At 33.4% G+C, this 19,881-nt stretch overlaps 1 protein-coding gene, 1 non-coding gene and 1 pseudogene across 2 annotated transcripts; 2 read left to right on the top strand and 1 right to left on the bottom strand.

Moving 5' to 3' along the window:
• The first annotated feature begins 5,529 nt into the window (after positions 1–5,529).
• Positions 5,530–6,562, top strand: LOC134234038 (uncharacterized). The gene is made up of 2 exons (XM_062716093.1): positions 5,530–5,765; positions 5,877–6,562. The coding sequence occupies exons 1-2, from the start codon at positions 5,621–5,623 to the stop codon at positions 6,488–6,490; spliced, it is 759 nt and encodes a 252-aa protein (XP_062572077.1). The 5' UTR covers positions 5,530–5,620; the 3' UTR covers positions 6,491–6,562.
• A 1,365-nt stretch (positions 6,563–7,927) lies between these two features.
• Positions 7,928–7,999, bottom strand: Trnag-ucc (transfer RNA glycine (anticodon UCC)). Its single transcript has one exon. It is a non-coding gene; the product is annotated as a tRNA-Gly (tRNA).
• Positions 8,000–10,975: 2,976 nt separating this feature from the next.
• Positions 10,976–14,017, top strand: LOC134234037 (uncharacterized; annotated as a pseudogene).
• The last annotated feature ends 5,864 nt before the right edge of the window (positions 14,018–19,881 follow it).

Raw genomic sequence — 19,881 nt, 5'->3', positions numbered from 1 at the left:
CTTTGACGAAACCTTAAATAGCAATGTTCTTTTTTTATTTGTTTTAGTATTCTGTCCTCTTTTTCATAATTTGTGCAAAAACGTGAACACGGAGGTTGATATAAAAAGACTATTAAAAACAAAAGGGGCACCATTGTTTTAAACTTGTAAACAATTTTTCAATTTCGTTTGCATATAAACAATGCAGTATTTAAATCTTCTGTTGTTAATCACGTGTTATTTCTCTCGCAATTTTCCAAAATCACTTTTTCGAATGAATGGAGATAACGAACAGTATTCGAATTAATTTCTTTTCAATCAAACCAGTTTAAAGTACATTAATATTTTGCACTCTTGCATATCAAATATGTTTGAATAACGTGGAGATAACGAATGTTATTATCCTTCAGAATTATACAGTCAATCTGATTGGTTTAGAGCAGGTCACGTGCAGGGAGACAACTCGTGATGTCTCCCTCACGCGCAGGGTGACAACAGTTATCTCCCTTTCGACGGTGATAGTTAGCTCAGGCGGGATAACTCTGATTAAGTCGTTAGAATTAATGAGCGGGATCGGTAAACAGATAATTCAAAAAAAGTGTCGTCTGTTGACATGGCGTCGGAGGAGTGTAAGCGGTTTGCTCGAAATAGTGAGAACGATATTCAAAGTATTTTAAAGCTGACATGAACTCTTAAAAAGGCATTAGTTTTCATCTTTGTACGACTAACTACATTCCTGTACGCCCTTGTCAGCCATATTTCTTCGATTCCGCCATATTTTATCGAAGATTTTTGGCCACCCGTACCTGCTATATATAGCCTTGTAGAATTGTTTCACTTGAGTGATTTTCTAGCCTGGCTGTCGACATGTACACATCTCCGATAGCATAGTTTTTAGAAGTCCATAAACTGACCAAATACATGTTCGAAAAGTAAGAATTCAACAACAACAAATAGAACTAAACCGAGAATCAAATTATTTTTGAATGCATTTGCTGCAATATAGAAAATACACTAACACGGAATACATTCATGTACAGCAAAAAACCATGCAGGTCGAGAAAACGCGTCAAACGCAGTGATAAAACATTTACCTGAATATACCGCTATCGTTACAGAGATGTGCACATGTCGAAAGAATTTTATTGAAAAATGCATCTCAGAAGTCGTGTAATCCATTGCTAACTCAACAGTAAAAGATGCTTGGACACATGTGGCCCATGCCGATCATTTTATTTGGTCAGGGAAAATATCAAAGGTTGAAAGCTCAGTGGGGTTGATTGAAAAAAAAATGCAAGTAATTTTTTCAAAACTAAACATTACTCTTGTCTGTAAATGTTGCAAATAGAATTTATGATTACATGGTTTAACTTCATTAAATCTATAATAAAGCATGCATTATTACGAATCATTCACCTTTTGAAGATATTTTCCTGTGATAGGAGGGGGGGGGGGTAATAAAACATGCATATTAACACTCTCATAAAACTAATTTAAGAAAAACGTCTTAAACAGATTGATTTCTTTATGATTAATTATTATCAAATAAATACTGTGTATTGCCTTTATTAGACCTAATATAATTTGATTTAAAGTTATTTATAATTTTATGCACAATGAATGAAAACATACCCCACGCTCCCCCAAAAGTCGAAGAGCTGAAATTCCCAGAAAAAAAATATAAAGGAATCGTAATTTCCTTGTTATATGCACATCTATGCACATTGTGTCCTAAATATCTGCAAAGTTTGACGAAATTGTGTGCAGCGGTTTATGAGGAATTGCGCTGACAAACTGCTCATCTTTATAATCAAGACATGGCTAAAATCTAAATGTAAAAGTGTGGAAATTCCCCAAAAAATAAATTCGAAATTTCCTGGTGGTGTGCAAATCTAGACTCACATTGACTCCTATAAATGTCTCGAAAGTTCGACAAAACTCTGTGCAGTGGTTTATAAGAAGTTGCGCTGACCAAAAAAAAAAGAGGACTGACTGATGGGTTCAAAACATTATACCTCACGCAACTTGTTGCGAGGGGTATAATAAACGAGTTTGATTCTGTGGTACAATGATAATGAAAATAGAATTTAATGTGAATTAAATTTCTAGACATAAATAATTAATGATTACTAGAAAAAGCAGATAGAAAGAGAGAGCAAACCCCCGTGAGAATTCCATATTTTACCTACAATTAGCTTTTTAAACATTCTCTTGTCTGTTGTCCAGGTCCAGGTTCGACTCGTACGTTTGAGCATAGGTGTCGCAACCGGGGATGGCTTTTTTACAAATATATACTTAGTATAGACATTGAGCATTGCTGCGTAGGTTTAACCTCCCCCCCTCCCCCCCACTTTCCACAGACAAGTCGCAGTATAGATTAAAAAAGAGGAAAGTGTTGGTGTTTGGAGAAAAATTTTGTTGCTGAAGTTCGAACCTACCCCCCCCCCCTTTCCCCCACACGAAATAGGATATTCGTATTTTGGAAAAGGACATTTCCCCCTTTTATTTAAGCTTGTCAGATTTTTTGAATGTATAAAAAAAAATTCTTTGCATTTACCCCCCCCCCCACTTTCAATTTGCTTCCGAGGCCAATACGTTTGAGAACGAATTTGAGAAAGTTCCCAATGTACCCATTCCTGTGATGTATATTTCACGTTTATTATATCCCCCGCTTGAAAAGTGGGAGAGTATGTAGTAATAGTTATGTCCGTCCGTCGGTCTGTTACGCTTTGGGGTACCCATCTCTTATCCGCAAATCCTCTTATACCACTAAGTGAAATTTAATAAAACTTTCACATAATCTTAGATTTATTACATATTACCATTGTGCACCTCCTATTTTACTTTTTGATCCGACATTATTTTGGGTTTAGCGACAACAGCAAAATATGGACTTTGCCATTATAACCATATGGGAGGCGGGGGTATCATTTACTGAGCTCATTGCTCACAATACCTCTAGTTTCTCTTTCAATTTGGCCGTTTGGATTAACTTCTTGTCCAAATTAAAATTATTATTCAATTTATGAAGTTTCGACATCCCGCCTGAAAAAATATCCTTGATCTGTCCTAAGGCTTAATAATTGGTACAGCACAAAGTGAGTAGGATCTTATACCTATTATTGCCCTAAGGGATGGTTACAGAGAGAGAGAGAGAGAGAGAGAGAGAGAAAGAGAGAGAGAGTTCAGTATACAAAAGAGTAAATAAAAATTATCCATATTCAACCAGTGTCCTAGCTTTTAAAATTATCTCCCAAATACTCCTACAGAAATTATTTTATATAAAAAAAAATAGCTAGACTATCAGGCAGGGATACTGAAATCTCGAAAGACTCTCTATAACAACATAATTATAAAACATTTATACATTCCTCAAAATGCACATACTTTGTGGTCGGAGTGACACATTTTAAAAAAAAAAATTCAAAATTGAATTCGGAAGAGATGTCTGTCTTCCAAGAATATTTAGATAACGGTCATGTAAATTATTTTTGCACGCTCCCCCCCCCCCCCCCCGCCTAAAAAATCAAATGCCTAAATGTCAATCTGACCAGGGGATGGTATTTCTTCGTGTGTTTGTGTGTTAAAGAACGTATAGATCTATGTACACATAAAAATTGTATTCTGGTTAATTGCTTTTAAGATTTGAAGTAAATAATTACCGTACATCAAATTACTTGGTTTAGATTTGAGATTAGTACTAAAATAATCAGTTATAATTGACAAATGAATTTTGCGACGCAAACCAACTGCAGACTATATACATGACTTTGTATAGAATGTATATTAGAACTACATGTAGATAGACAATTCACAATTATAGCACAATTATAACCCCCCCCCCCTTTCAGCCGCGCAAATACCAAATAACTTCCTTTTCCACTTGTGATATTTTCCCTGACCAAAATCTGATCAGCACGGACTAAGTGTGTCGACGTGCTAGTCTGTACGGAGTAATGACAGTGTGTTTACTATTGAGCTTTTGTGGAGTTTATTTCTTTTTTGTGATACATATTTCAATAAATGGAATTCAGGGTGTATATCACTTGACTTGTGCACATCTTCGAACCGATGCAGTAACCTTATTACCAGGTATGGGTACGTTTACAGCGTTCGAGGCGTTTTCTCGATATGCACCAATTGCATAGGGGCTGCAAATCAAAGACGTTGGTTGTTTTGTTCCATTCAAATGATATAATTTCAAAATGTGTTTGCAGATTTTACTGCTTTTTATTTCAAGTTTATTCTGCATAAATTGGCGCACTGTAAAAATACGTACTCGTGCATCTAAATTTCTCACCAAACTTGCATTTTTTTTCTTTTGATTCAAATGAATAATTATTTAGAAATATGATTATTGTGTTGTTTATTGTGGTTTTGAAATGTCTTGATCTCCTCATGTGTTCTCATATGCTTTACCATCGGAGATGTGCACAAGTCGATACCCAAGTCAAAAAATCATTCAAGTGTAACGAGCGCATTGGGGTATATATCGTTACAATGAGACAAGGTATCTGAAAGAAATATGGCGGAATACGGCTATAGTTAGTATGAAACAAGTCGTACATAGATGAACATGTTGCGTTTTTAAGAATTCATGTCAGCTTTAAATGACAAGGATTCAAACAACACGAAACGAGCGACAAAAGCAGCGTTATCTATCCTAATTCAGTATTTGGTGGAAAACGACAAGTCTGCAAACCTCGACTCGTTTTCACGGAAGGAATTGGCCGATATTTTGTTGTCATTTTATGCAGATGCAAGAAAGAAAAATGGTGAAAAATATAAATTGTCTGGTCTGCGTGCTTTACGGTTTGGTCTAGCGAGGTATTTTAACAGCGAGTTTGGAATATACATTATAAAAGAGCCAGAATTTAAGAAAGCAAACGATGTTTTTCTAGCGGTTTCTGTCAGTTTAAAACGTGACGGACTGGGGAAAACAGAACACACACCGGCTATAGAGGGAGATGACTTATTATTGTTTTACAAACAGCGTGACAGTTTGCTTTATGGGGCGTGCTAAAATTTTGTATGCTGATTTTCATTTTATTCATTGATTGGATGCTTTTTTTTCAATGGAATCAATACTAATTTGCATATGAAACTCAGAATACAACAATGTCCTGAGAATACTGGCCAATCACATTGAATGATTGTTCACCATTATGATTTGACCGGATGGTTTTATATACATATATGAAAATTCAAAGAACAGAATTAGTAAGGCTACTCTGCTACTGTTGTACTATGTAGCTATCAATATCATCATTATAGGCTGTAAAACTTGCTTTTTCCGTCCACGTGTAACTGTTGTTTACTGCATGCTAGTAAACATGTCATTCAATACGATTGGTCAGTATTGTCAGTGGCGTTGTTGGGTTCTATGTTTCATATGCAAAGTATTATTGATTCCATTGAAATCAAACATCCAATCGATGAGTAAAATGATAACCAGCATACAAAATTTTAGCACGCCCTTTAAAGCAAACTGTCACGCTGTTTGTAAAACAATAATAAAAACCATTTATACCAGCTTCGCCCTTGACCCGGATACACCTGTTGGTCTTTTACAAAAGGTCTGGTTCGATATTATGTATCATCTGTGTAGAAGCCTAGAAGGGGTAGAGAAAACCTTCGTTTGATGACGAAAGAGACTTTTAAAGTATCAGTAGATAGTACGGGAAGAGAGTATGTTTTCCAAGATATTGATGAGTTGGATAAAAATCATCGCTTGGATTCGGATCTAACTTCTTATGTTACAGATGGCAGGATGTATGAAATTAAAGGTAAATACTACATCTTTAAGCTTTATGTATCATGTGTATTAAAACGTGAAAAATGCAATTTTTTTTAGATTGATTAAAAATTAAAACAAATTTTGAATGGTATCTTTACAGGGCACCCTCGTTGTCCAGTGAGCTGCTATAAAAAGTATCTTTCAAAACTGAACCCAGACAACAACAGTTTGTGGCAAAGACCAGTCGATTCATTTCAAAGCAGCGATGGTATCTGGTACGCCAAACAACCTATTGGAAAGAATACGCTGTCAAAGATGTTACCAAATATTTGTAAACAGGCAGGTATAAGAAACGTCTACAAGAACCATTCGTTAAGGGCAACAAACATTACCGTTTTGGATGTGAACAATTTCTCAAGTCGTGACATAATGTCTGTCTCTGGCCATAAATCAGAATCTTCTCTAAAAAGCTACACAGGAAAAGTTGGCACAAAGCGCAAACATGAGATGAGTCAAGCTCTCTCGGCGGCATTAGTCGAGACGTCAGAAACCAAAATTGTTGAATGCACCACAAATTGTGATGGAATATTAGACCTCTCACCAGATCAAGTGGAAGCTCTATTCGACAACTCATTTCAAAATGAAAAAGAAAAGGAAAATGTGTCTTTGTCTGCAAATGTTCCAAGCTGTTCTCAAAACCCCTTTTCATTGGAAAGATTTACACCATATATCACAGGATGTGTTGTGAATTTCAACATTAATAATAGCAAATGATTGTTGTCCAGTGATATAATTAAGCAGATGTTATAGTGTTTGAATTGTTTGTTACAGTTTATTACATTCAATAAATTGTTAAAAATAATATTTTTTTATTTCTTCTAAGATTCTTCAGGATAATAAAACTATTATGGACTGTTTAGAAGGGAGACATCACCAATTATCAGGTCTGAGTAGGGTTGTCACCCTCGGGCGCAAGCGCCCTCGGGTGACAACCCTACTCAGACCTGATAATTGGTGATGTCTCCCTTCTAAACAGTCCATAATTGTATAGTATTTGAGCTCAAAAGTCAATTAAACATTACTAAACAGGAGCGGAGCAAACACGGACCTCCAAAACATCAGAGGTGGGATCGCATGCCATTGAGGAATGAGCATTCCCTGCCGCCCGGTCACACCCGCCTTTTACTCTTTTTCATGATCGGGGAGAATAAGGGAAAATCCATTGACAATTCAATGTGTAAATCATGGCTTTAAAATGAAATTAATACAATTATCTTTTAATCGTTATTTTTTTTTTGTTTTTATTTTTATTTATTTATTTTTTTAAAATATGAACGACAATAAATCTCTGCGAGAAAAGGAATATTTTTTTTTAAAACTTTCATCTAGAAAGGATCAATTTTAATGTTAAGGTAGGATTCTTCTCACATTTCTTGTATTTAAAAATTAATGAAATTTTCAAAGAATCAAGAAGACAATATCACTAAGAGAAGGTATCAGATAGATTAAATTTGACCGTTTAATATTAGAGGCAAGGTCAGGTCAAGGTCATTACCTTTTTCCTGGACATAAAGAATAAAAAAGTACTGTTTCCAATCATGCGATCCCTACTTGTAATTTAAAAGATTGAATGTTTTTCTTTTCACATAAAAAGATACTATCATATAGGGCCTATAAGATGACATTACCAAATTGACATGGATAATTTAAAGAAAATGGATATTTGCTAATCCGAATTTCCTCTACTTTTCTTAAATTTTTAGGATTCATTAGTCATTTTTATATGCTTCCTATATTTAACTTTTTCCAATTTTCACATATAGTAAAGTTGTCACATACAGGTACAAAATGATACAAAAACTAAAAGTTTTGATCGTTTACTAAGAGAGAAATAACACTTTTTACTGATTCTTGGCTCAAAACTGTACTTAGATTTGAAGCATTTAAAAGCCAACATAGTTCTAGTATGTGTGAAAATTCTTATTTTATTTCTATAAAAGGAGGATATTTTAGAAGTAACTCCTTTTATATAGAGTGCCTTCATATATAGGATCTTTCAAGTAATGATGAAGAAAAATCGATTTTTCTGATTTAAATGGAGTAAATTATTATACTATAATACCCTGAGACGAGGGTGAAGTATAGAGTCAGAGAGGTGTTTTCTTTGAAAGAAAATGAAGAATTTTTACTGCTGATGAAGAGGAAAAAAATTGCGTCGGCCGGGAATTGAACCCGGATCGACTGCTTGGAAGGCAACCATGCTGACCATTACACCACCGACGCTATGATAATTTTTGGTAATGTTCTGCTTAAAACAGATACACGTAGTATTACCTGGAAGTCTTCCTTTGACTTTTATAGGTTTAAAAAAATGTCATTAAATTAATCAAGGGTAAAAAATTGTCATTGGGCCTCTTTTACCTGCATGCAAAACATTATTACTTGATTTCTGAACTTTCTTTTTTTTCAAGTTTCAAATTAAAAATATCAGGCTTTTAATTTCTTTATATTGGATTACACACCTAAAACATCTTATAATTGTGTATATGTATAGCTTTTGGCTAAACATTTTGTTTGTAATTATTCTATTTTACATCTGTATTTCTTGGAATCCGAATATGCCCCAGGATACATGAAAATAATATATATCTTGTTTTCATGCAAAGCAATATCTTACTGAATGTCTTTCTGATCTGTACATTATTTTTGGCTTTTACAATTTTATGTGAAATTAATTTGTACATGTATTGTTTCATTTGATTGTTTTTTTATGTTATTTATGCAGGAGAAAAAATAAAAGTACTCAGAATTATATAAAGTATGTTAAGGGGCATAAAGATTTGAAATTATATCATTATGTCGAATTAATGGTCTATTTAGTTTTCTTGAAAGTTAAACTTACCAAATATTACTGAAGTGGTCAATTTTTAGTCAAAGTTTTTTTTAACTTACAATTAACTACTACATATAGATACTATTAACTTTTCGTAGGAGAAAGATCTATATTTCATACATTAGAAACGACCATCATTTACAAACTGATTTTAGCATTTTATGTTTGCTTGTACACAGGTACATGTTTATAAACAAGCATGAGTTCTGTCTGGATGAAAAAAAACTCTTTGTTTAAATCTTGATGTGTACACCTTCCTCGAAGAATAACTTGGCTTAGTCCAATCAAATAAATGACCGCTCACAAATGTAAAACCAAATGTCAATCAGCACTACAAAACTGCCACTTATGTATCGAAAAGGACAAACATATAGTATTATTGCTGGATTATATTAGTTTTGCCACCGTCAAAAGGCGAATAAAATGCACATTCAATTGTCTGAATTATTTTAAATGTAAATGTTGTGTCTTAACGCTGAGTCTAGAATTTTGTGACAGAGTCAAAAAATGAATTAAAAATCGGCTATAAAATATCGTTGAATTCTTTGTCTTTAAATGGTGTATCTCATACCAAAATAAAGCGCCTAAAAGAATTACACAGTCATATAGTAAATTTACATATATTCAATTTAAAATTTCTAATTCTAGAGAATCATCATGTAAAAAGGTAAAAAAAAACTTCAAGGCTTAGGATTTTCATATTATATGCATATGAGATTATATTTATATATTTACATTACACGCAAAAAATAATATTAATCATGAAGTATTCATGATGGAAAGCTCAAGAGGGAATAAGATTTAAGTTTCTCACACAGGCACATTTCACGAAACACTCTACTTGGAATAAATAGACCTCTCGGAGAAATCTCAGGATTCAGAGTAAAAAACTTTTTGAAATAAAAAAATTTGAATGTACAATTTGATATAATATTATAATATATTTGCTGGAATGCAAAGGCTCTAATATGTAGACAAAATTAACTTTAATCTAATTGCGGCAGTGTTTTTTTTATTGTAGCATTTAGGAGGAAAAATCAAACTTTGAGATTTCCAGATCTAGAGAAATCTTGACTAAATGCAAAAAAATATTCCAGCAGATAACTTTTTCATACATGTACCTCTTACTAACGTTTTCTGTCCAGTTGTGCTTAAATATCTTAGATATATACATATTACTTATGTGTATCACTCAATAAAGAAACGCTAACTGGCCAAGACCAATCAAATGAACTTACAGCAGAAGAAAAACCGCAAGACCTATAACTTATTGAGACAATAGAGCATTGTTCTTTTTATTCATCGCCATGAGTATGATCAGGACATCTATTGTTTGTTCCCCGTCCTTCCATCCGTCTTTTCGTCGCACATTGCATCTTGCCCAGTTTCAAGAATTTTACCTGATACTAGTATTTCAATCAAAATTCAGAATGATTTATGTTGGTGATAGCTATTGAACTGTGACACACTTATTTTTACCTAAATCTTAACTGTGATCTTTTCCCACTTATCCCTATTCTGACCTTAGGTAAGAAATAAAGTAAATACTACTATCCAAGATATTTTTTAATCAAAGTTCATAAACTAATACATATTCGTGAAAACTACAAACCGTGTCATACTTTTCTGATTTTGACCTTCCTTATGATCTTCCTCCCACTACGCCTCATTATGTTCCCCAAACGAAGTTGGGGAACATATTGTTTTTACTCTGTTTCTTATTATTATACATTTATCTTTGTTTTAGAGGAGCTGTTCTAGATATGGTTGTCAAACTTCATACAAAGATACAAATTGATGAGAGATTTTTGCGTCATTTGTTATTACCTTTTTTCTTTCATGTTGACTTCATTGTTAATTAATAAATTTGAATTTATTATTAAGTGCAGTTTTAAAGGAACTTTATTACACCAACTTTAATGGTGAGCACTATTAATTCAACTATGAAGTAGCTTTATCATCTTTCTTATCTTGATCTCTCATTTGACCTAAATGTCACTTCATTTTTCAAGATATTTTAATCAAATATACTTTATGCGATTTTCTAATACAAAAGGAAATTGGTTAGAGGAAGTATATTGATAACTTTCAATGATTCATATTGATGAAAATACCAACTGTGTCATTATTTTATTACCTTGGCCTTCTAAATGGTCTTGACATCGTTATTAATTCTTTCGCTTAGAGTATATTTTTTAAAGAAATTGTTCAAATTTTCTTTGAAACAAAATTGTAAATACATGCACATGGACCATGCGTTAAATTAGTGCAAGTTACCTGAAAGAAAGAAATTATTTCTGAAATGAAAAATAAATTTATGAGAAGAAAACAGTAATTGTGAAAAATTTACCAGGCATTCAATACTCCTTTCTTAATGAGATCGTGATGAATATTCATATCGGATCCAAAACGAGGCTAGCGTCGGTAGAAACTATGGCGGCTGAATTAAAAGTCAAAACATCGACTCGTGATTTATCTACCGTACCTGCAATTTCCTTCAGTTTTGTGGAGGAAGTTGTAGGAAAGTGTGTTAAAAGTGATGGAACAAAAGAGCTCACCAAGGGATATAAGTATTTTAGTGAGAAATACGTCACAGACATCAGAGGTAAACACTCTATCTGCTTATACATACTGTACTTGTACTTTCAGTTTCACACGACAATATAAACAAACCAAGGTTATTTCCCCATTCTAATCATTATCAAATTAATACATGATTATTTTTCGTGATATATAATATTAAACATGAGCGTGTTAACTTTTCAAATTATTGCACAACTTCATTGACAATGATATGAACCATGCATGTATGCTAGGGCATGTCCCTTACATTAATCATTATCCCTAGATATAAACAATATCTCATTATTTTTTAACAGTATTATTTGCATTATACAGTAATATATATCTCACATTGGTGACACAAAAAGTATATCAATACTATATATGCTGTTAAATTAAAAATTACAGTGTATGCTTTGGATGGTGATGAAGGATGTCTTATAAGAGCAAGATGTTATAGATCCCAGAAAAAGAATGAGTCCCCACATGATGTAGAGGTATGCAAACTTGAATTGTGTTTCTAACATGATATTTAATAATTATACGGTTATACCCAATACAATTGTCCATGTTTAAGTTTGTGATTGAATTTATAAATTCATGTAACCAGGCGCGGATCCAGAAATTGAAGTTAGAGGGGGCGCCAAATTTAGGCAAGGGGTCTGGGGGCCGCCTTGAGGCCCCCAGTGGGTCCAGGGCAAAGCCCTGGTCGGGGCACAGGGGGCGAAGCCCCCGGAAGCTCCTGGATTCTAGAGATTTTGTAGGGTAAAAAAGAGGTCTACCAAGTATACATATATTTATATTTTCTAGATGAAACTGTGATTTACGTAAATTTTGACAATTTTAGGGGGGGCGCGCGCCGGGTGCGCCCCCTCTTAAATCCGCCACTGGTAACTGAGATTAATAACCTTATAATTTTTTCAATTTTTAAAGAAAATGTACCTGCATGTATTTTGTAAATGTCACATCATATGATAATTGTACTTTAATGATATTCTAATACATGTATAATCATTTTTAGGTAGTAATAAAGAAAGGACCGGTGTTTGGAAGAGAAGACAGCAAGTGTTCCTGTGCAGTTGGTGATCTGGATCTTGTGGACACATTGTAGGTGTATTGTACTCCATTGCGCATATGAAAGCATCCAATCTTAAGGCAGTTCCGACTGATGTTGCCAAGACTTCCTTACCACAAACTTGGCATGTTCCAAGAGGTAAACATTTTTTGGTCTGTCTGTTTAAGCAGTTTTACACTTACAAGATTAATGTTCTACCACTGGCTACAATTATTTTAAACAAATTTAAAATTACATGTAATATGTATTAAAATAACAACATATATATATAGATACACATGCAAATTATCAGATGCACAAAGATACACATTTAAAATGCATTTGTTTCTTTAAAAATTTAAGTTTAAAATTTTATTTTAGGTGAGAAAATTTGTGGCAGTTCATCCGACAATATAACTGTCACAGGATTCAACACAAGTGACCCCAGGATGAAGACCCGTGGATTAAAGACAACCTTATATAATCCCGTAAATTCAGAGTGTTCACCGCTTGGAGAACTGTATGAAGCTTTGTCTTCCATTGACAAATCATGTCTTTTGTTATCAGTTGTGAGCCCCAGTGAGCAGCAGAAAGATGTGTGTACCAAGTTCGGGAATTTTCCTATAGGATCACCCATAGGAGTACAGCAGAAACTACACAGTGAATATGTTCTACTGAAGATTTCCCATCTTTACCAAAGCAAAACACCATGATAAACAATGTGGCGGTTGTGCTAGACTACAGTAAATCTGTGAAACTAGAGTCACTGTCAGTGTCGGAGATGCAAACCAGTGAAATTGAAATTTCCACCCGTCTTCAATCCCAGGATCCAAAATGGTACGAGATACGACAGGACAGAATTACTGCATCTGTAGCAGGACACATTGTGCGACGGAAAGAAGGTTAGAATATAATCTATGAATGCCTAAAAAATAAGTATTCAAATATATATATTTGTAAATTTGAAATTAAGCATTTCTTAATGTAAAAATAATCATCTTTGTATGCCGAGTGTTATTGATACCTTACCAAACAACATTTTTTTTATAGATTGTGATCCACTTGTGGCACGACTGAGGACCACACGGAAGGTAGTTTCAGCAGCAATGAGACACGGCTTAGCATGTGAACCTACAGCTGCATTAGCTTATGTGCAGGTAATATTTGATGTCTAAATACATGTACATCATATCAAACTACCTCGGTTAAATTGTATATTGAATCAAAATTAATTTCCTTTATTAATTTTAGGCTATGGATGAAGATGTTAACATCTACCCGTGTGGTCTTGTTATAAGCCCATGGTCACCCTGGATAGCAGCCACACCAGACAGAAAAGTGTTCTGCCCCTCATTAACACCACCACACGGTTTACTTGAAATCAAGTGTCCTGTGAGATGCCTATCAGAGTGCGACTACCTCACCAAAGATGAAAATGGATACCACCTGAAGAACACTCATAAGTACTACTATCAGGTGATGACCCAGATGGCAGTTACTGGACTTGAATGGTGTCATTTTTTTGTGTGGACTCCTGAGGAATTTCATTTAGAGCTTGTGCATTTTGATGCAGATTTTTGGCAAGACATGAAAGAAAAGATAGATATTTTCTTTTTTTATCATTATTTAATGTGAATTCAAATGAGAAATAAATATAATTAAAAAAAATTTATTAGGACATGAACTAAAACACTTCATGGTGGCATATTTCATAAGGTGCCACCTCACTTTATGAATAATATTCTGGCTGGCTTTAAGGGTTATAGTTTATGTACCTCATGAATTTTTAGAAATTAAATCATATCTTATACATGTATTTACATTATTTATTTGATGAGTTGCTACAAATAATGAAATTAAACAGTCAAGTTTGCTCTACAGTTTGGACAGCAAGTATAATTTTGTAAATGAATATATTGAGATATTCATGCTTATGTCCCTCTTAGTTATCAGAAAATAAATTTTTCCCTCTGATTTGTAAAGAATTCTTATAGAAAATTATTGGAAATGTAAAAATGAAGAAAAACAAAATATTTAGAACTTTACAATATCAATAACTGTATATTTACTTTGAAAAAAAAATGCATGTTTCATATGTACCGATAATTAGTAGCATACATGTATTTTTACTAGGGATGTCAACGAGTACCCGGTTAACCGGGTACTCGATCGAACGTCCGAGTATCGAATACTAAAATCGGTACTCGGTTACTCGGATGTATATTTTTAAATATTTCTAATCTTATTTATTTATGCATTAAAACGTCGGTTTTAAAACGTTAAATGTTCATTGCACTTGTACATACAATAATTAGGGTTTCCTGTGCACCTAAATGACCGTTATCACCTGTGGCAGTGTTTATACAGTAATTACCGTGACAAAGCACCTGCTACCTACCTGGCTTTTCTCACCTTCGACTGTCTTCTACCCTTATGTTTAGTTTGCTCTAATTATTTGATTTCATTGAACATCGTTTAAGGTCTATTATGTTTAAATAAATTAGATAATTTTGTCAATTCTGCAGAAGCCGTAAATTCTCGGGGAAAGTGACGATATATGCACGTGCGATTGTTGAAATGGATGCGTTTGATTACATGCCAATTAATGCAAATGATTTAAAAATCTTATGTCCATCATTGAACCAAACTACATCATACAGTCTCATAACTGTATGAAATCTAGGATCGAAAAGTGAACGAAGATCGTAAATCCGCTCCGTTATAGGATAACTTGATCAAGTTGATACTGTACATGTAGCTCTGACGACTTATCACTTGGACGTCAAACGCATCAATAAAGAGCTACATTACAAATAGGGAATAGATTATTTATTAAACAAAACAACTGTGAACCATTTCTAGTATTTATCTGATGAATAAATTGAACTTAAAAAAATATTAGATTAAATTTTGTCGGGCACAAAGTGGTCATAATTGTTTCAACACATTTACAGGTAAACAAACCTCCCATCAGACAATGTGGTTTTATTTCTACAAGAGTTTACAATGTTTTACAGTTATCAGCTGTTAACTTGTTCATATTTATTTAGACTTTTACCGAGTACCCGGGTACTCGATCGGAAAAACGTCCGAGTAACCGAATATTAAAAATTGACCGATTTTACATCCCTAATTTTTACAAATCTCGAAAATCAAAATATGTTATTGAAGATTTTTTTTTATGAAATACAAGGCATGATTAATTTGCTTCTCTTGAACATTTACTTGTATTCCATAACATAGAGTACATAAACCTACAAGTACAAGTATTTCCATATAAATCTACATGTGCTACCCATAAGTACATGTACCTGATTAATAATTTCTCCGAGTCTTGCATACAAGTTTGAATGAACGTCAAAGTCATGCCCAATCTTTAATCAGAGGACCCCTAAAGAGAGTTAACATGTTTGCCACTGTCCATATCTGATTTATGGACCCAACCATACTTAAAGGAATAACACCATCAAAAATATGAAATTCCTTCACACGGCGAATGTGGCTCTCAATATGTATACGCAATTTTGCAATCGTTTGGGTCTCCTCAATCTCTTGCATTGTGAACTGACCCTGGCTCATAAGAAAAGGGGGTATGTTAACACCAATGCCAGTCCCTTCCAGAATTTTGTTTAAAACAAATCCCTTGTCTGCCATGATTGAGTCCCCCCCCTTCAAGTAAATCTATCAGACCACTAAGCTTTGTTATCTCTACATCAGACATACAGCCAGTGTAAAGACTTGAAACAAAGGTAAGGGCACCATGAGGTGCTATACCAACCAGTCCCTTCCATGTATGTGTACTCTTATATGAAGAGTAAAATTTGGAGCCAAGGACAAGTGAGGAGGGTCGCTCAGTTTTGATTTCTGTGCAATCAATTATCACCCTTGTTGTGGGATACATAATTTTAAAGCAATCGGGCATTTTTCTGTCAATCTGTTCTCTAGATGGCCAAATATTTATGCTTCCAAGTACAAAATACAAAAAATTTGCCCATGTAATGATTTTTCTGCTTACCGTGGAGATATGGCAGTTAAATCGAACTGCTAGATCTTGTTCCATAAGACCACATTTGAGGCGACACAAAAACATGAAAAATTCATCAATCAGCAGCATATTTCTTTGTCTGCCAGTCAAGTTGGGATTTGCATTGGCTGAAACTCGATAGTAATAGCTTGTCATGGAGCTTGCTGCTGGTTTGATAAATTCAAATACTGCAGTAAAAATAGAAAAAGTCATGAAACCAGTATAGAACATGATCATTGAATTGTCTTTTGAAAAACGCTCCACCCCAAATCTCTCGATGTCAAGTTTTTGCTGGAGTCTGGCAATGCTCTCGTCCCTTTCTCTTATCATGCTTTCCAGCATTTTGATTCTGTCGCTGTCTGAGGACACAGAAGATGAATCTTCTACTGGGGGGCAACTAAAAATCCAAATGCATCAAATACTAAATTGACAGTCAAAAAATAATGATAATTGAATCAACTTAACTTACATGATTATCTTATTGCTCTGCCTGATGTTCCAGCATCAGTATTTGTAGGATGGTGTCAGCCAGCAACCAAAATGTTTGATGTTAATTAAATCATTCAAAATAGCAAAACATCAATTGCAAGTTGATATTTCTGTTCACAACTTGACAAATGTGTAGTATTTTGAAAATGATTTAAATTGATGATCCAGCATCAGTCCGACCCGCAGAACACCTTAAAATAAAACTCGAAGATATCCATTAAATTAGTGTACTTATAATCTATATTCAGTGTATTTATAAATATGGGTCACCATAAATAATAATGTAATGACTGTAAAAACTTCAGCCTTAAATGAAGATTTTGTGAAAATAATAAAACATAAAAATCTGTGGACCAGCATATTTAAAATAAAATTTATATTCAATAAGGAATGCATTACCAATTTTCATTAAGCAAATTATCATCAGATGGAGCCAGTGCCTCTGCAATACCATCCTTGTCAGTTTTCTGCAGTTTTTCGGGGAGTGGATTTTTAATGATTGGTCTCCTTGGCGTTGAATTCTTGGTCCAGTTGAAAATAGAGGGAACACTACCAGGTCTCAGAGTTGTCCTTACCGGTGTCCATTTATAGTCCTCTGCTCATATATGGCAAGAAATTGGTACTGTGTTTTTAGGTGATACTTTTGTACCCTAGGGTACACTTCTATTTATCCTTTAATACCAATAAGGTTACAATTAGGGTACAGTACAAAACCATTGGAAAATGAAAGTAGAAAATTTCTGAAGGACTGTCAATGTAGCCGGGTTACAATGGGTACAGTGGTTACTTATTAACATAATTAACAGTAATAAAACCTTTTCTACTTTTATCCTAAAACTATTTGATTTTAGAATTTAAACAGGGTACGGAGGAAACTATATGCCTACAAAATCACAACAATTGACATTTTCATAACTTAAAGTGTTTGATTCATATTAGCATGATCATGACCTAATGGCTTCAAAGGTCTAATTACAGAAAACAACCACACTCATGTAAGTATTTAAGAGGGTATAAGTCAGCTTCTTACCTTTAATTATGATTATAATAGTCCTGATTCTTGAAGTTATAATTAGCTACACTGATAATTATATTCCAGACTTGAGCATTGCATGACACACCTGATACTGTATACCTATCGCAAATGATTTACCTGTACCCCCACTCTGTCTGACAAACACAAACTCTACTAACAGTACCTGATGGTGTGTACTATACACAAACTGATCAAATCATTGTGATCATGTAGGATTGGGTGATCATTTACTTCCATTTCAGGCCAGACTAATTTAAATTACCATATACACTGTATTTATCTTATCCAATTCAATTTTGATTAGTAAATTAAAGTTATATACTAGTAATTTCTAAACAAGTTTAGCTAAACTTTATTAATATATTTGTAAATAGTACTAGTACTTTGAACAGATCATTTAATACCTTTTTTTAACAAAAGTATATACCATGGGTAGCTAGGTCCCTGCTATCAAGTATCATATGGGCTGGTAGATTTGAGATTTTTACCAGCACAGAGATTTTTTTTTTATTTAAGCCCCTCCCATCACCATGAATATAATATATGTCACTTATCTGATAAAAATCTGCATTGCAAAACTCAGATGCTTTAAAATTTGTATTAAGAATTTTTATCCAATTAATTTATTATATTATTTCCTAAATTAACATAGTTCAATACTTTATAAATAAAAGACCATGAACAATGAAATTGAATCAAAAGCTTTTTCAAAATCGATTAAAACCAACAATCCTTGTATATTTTTAGCTTCTGTGTATGCCATTAAATCATAAATAAATCTGGTGTTTTCACCCAAATATCTTCCTTTTAGGAATTAAGTGTGAGTGTCTGAAATCAAAAGATCCAGAGTATATTTTATTCTGTAACTTAGTAGAGTTACGGTCTCCAATTGTTCAAAAATTGTCTGGGTTTATTCCCATTGGGTATACATGAAATTATCCCTAGTCTTTGTGAAATAGGAATTTCTTTTTTTTTTTGACAATATACAATTTGTAGCTCGCATAATGTATGTAGACTTAAAGATCACTCCAGAAAAATTAAAAAAAAATTCAGTTGTAAATTAAGCTTTACCATATCACTTCCAGGAGATTTATCATTCTTCATATTTTTTAAAACTTGTAAAACTTCATTTTCTTCAATATCTTTTTCTTAATCAAGGAAGTGATTTTATCTAATTTTTGAATTTCAGTTGAGTTAATAATTTCTTCTAAATCAATATCAATCAGTTTATAATCTGTATTAGAATATAAATCTTGATAAAACTTTTTGACTTGATTCAAAATTTCTGATTGATCATATATAAGGTGACATTTTGTTTATTTCTTGGTTTACGGATCCACCGACCTGATTTTTTTTTAAGTCTCCTGAATTGATCGAGTACTTTGGATTAGAGGAAATTATTTTTCTTTTCTTTTTTTTCTTAAATTAAACTAAATTCTAGATCAGGTTCGGCATAGGACATTTATATGTTCTTTCAATGTAGCTCTAAAATATGGCAGTATATACATGAACCCTGGTAAAACATGCATATAAATCTGTGAAAATTTTGATAATCTAAATTTAAGGCTCAGAAGGTATGTAAACATTGGGTTTGGGAAATGTTTTGCAGTGGAATTGTAAAGTTGCAAAATCAAGTATGCTAGGAAAAGCCAGTGAAATTTTTAGGTGGCAGCTAGTTTAAATGCATGTAAACAGAGAAAGAAATAGAGAAATAACAGACTTGTAAAAGTTTTTTTTTTCAATAGATGGCACTGTAGCTCTAGGTTTTCCATCCCAATTTTTCCTATTAGAGCTGCAGTCTTGCAGCTATATGTAACGAGCAGGTGAACTTAGGTGTTAGTTTTTATATATGGCATGCATTTTATTCTTCTGCCAATTTACATAGGTATCATAAAAAGAAGAGAATATGATTATTAAGTAGAAAATAGAAGGAAAGAAGAGAAATTTACAAGTATTTTGAATTTAAAAGCATATGCCTCTGGCCTAGCTGCCGCCTCTGATTTGTTAATTATTTTTATACAAGTAGTCTTAGATCATGATTACAAGTATATATTCATGTGATCATAATAAATACTGCATAATTTTTTGTAAACAGAAATTTTGACAA

This window comes from Saccostrea cucullata, unplaced genomic scaffold, assembly GCF_032062105.1.
Source record: "Saccostrea cucullata isolate Sc308-1 unplaced genomic scaffold, CSIRO_AGI_Scuc_v1 ctg4082, whole genome shotgun sequence".
Classification (NCBI taxonomy): Eukaryota; Metazoa; Mollusca; class Bivalvia; order Ostreida; family Ostreidae; genus Saccostrea; species Saccostrea cuccullata.
This window is presented reverse-complemented; position numbering and strand designations above follow the sequence as displayed.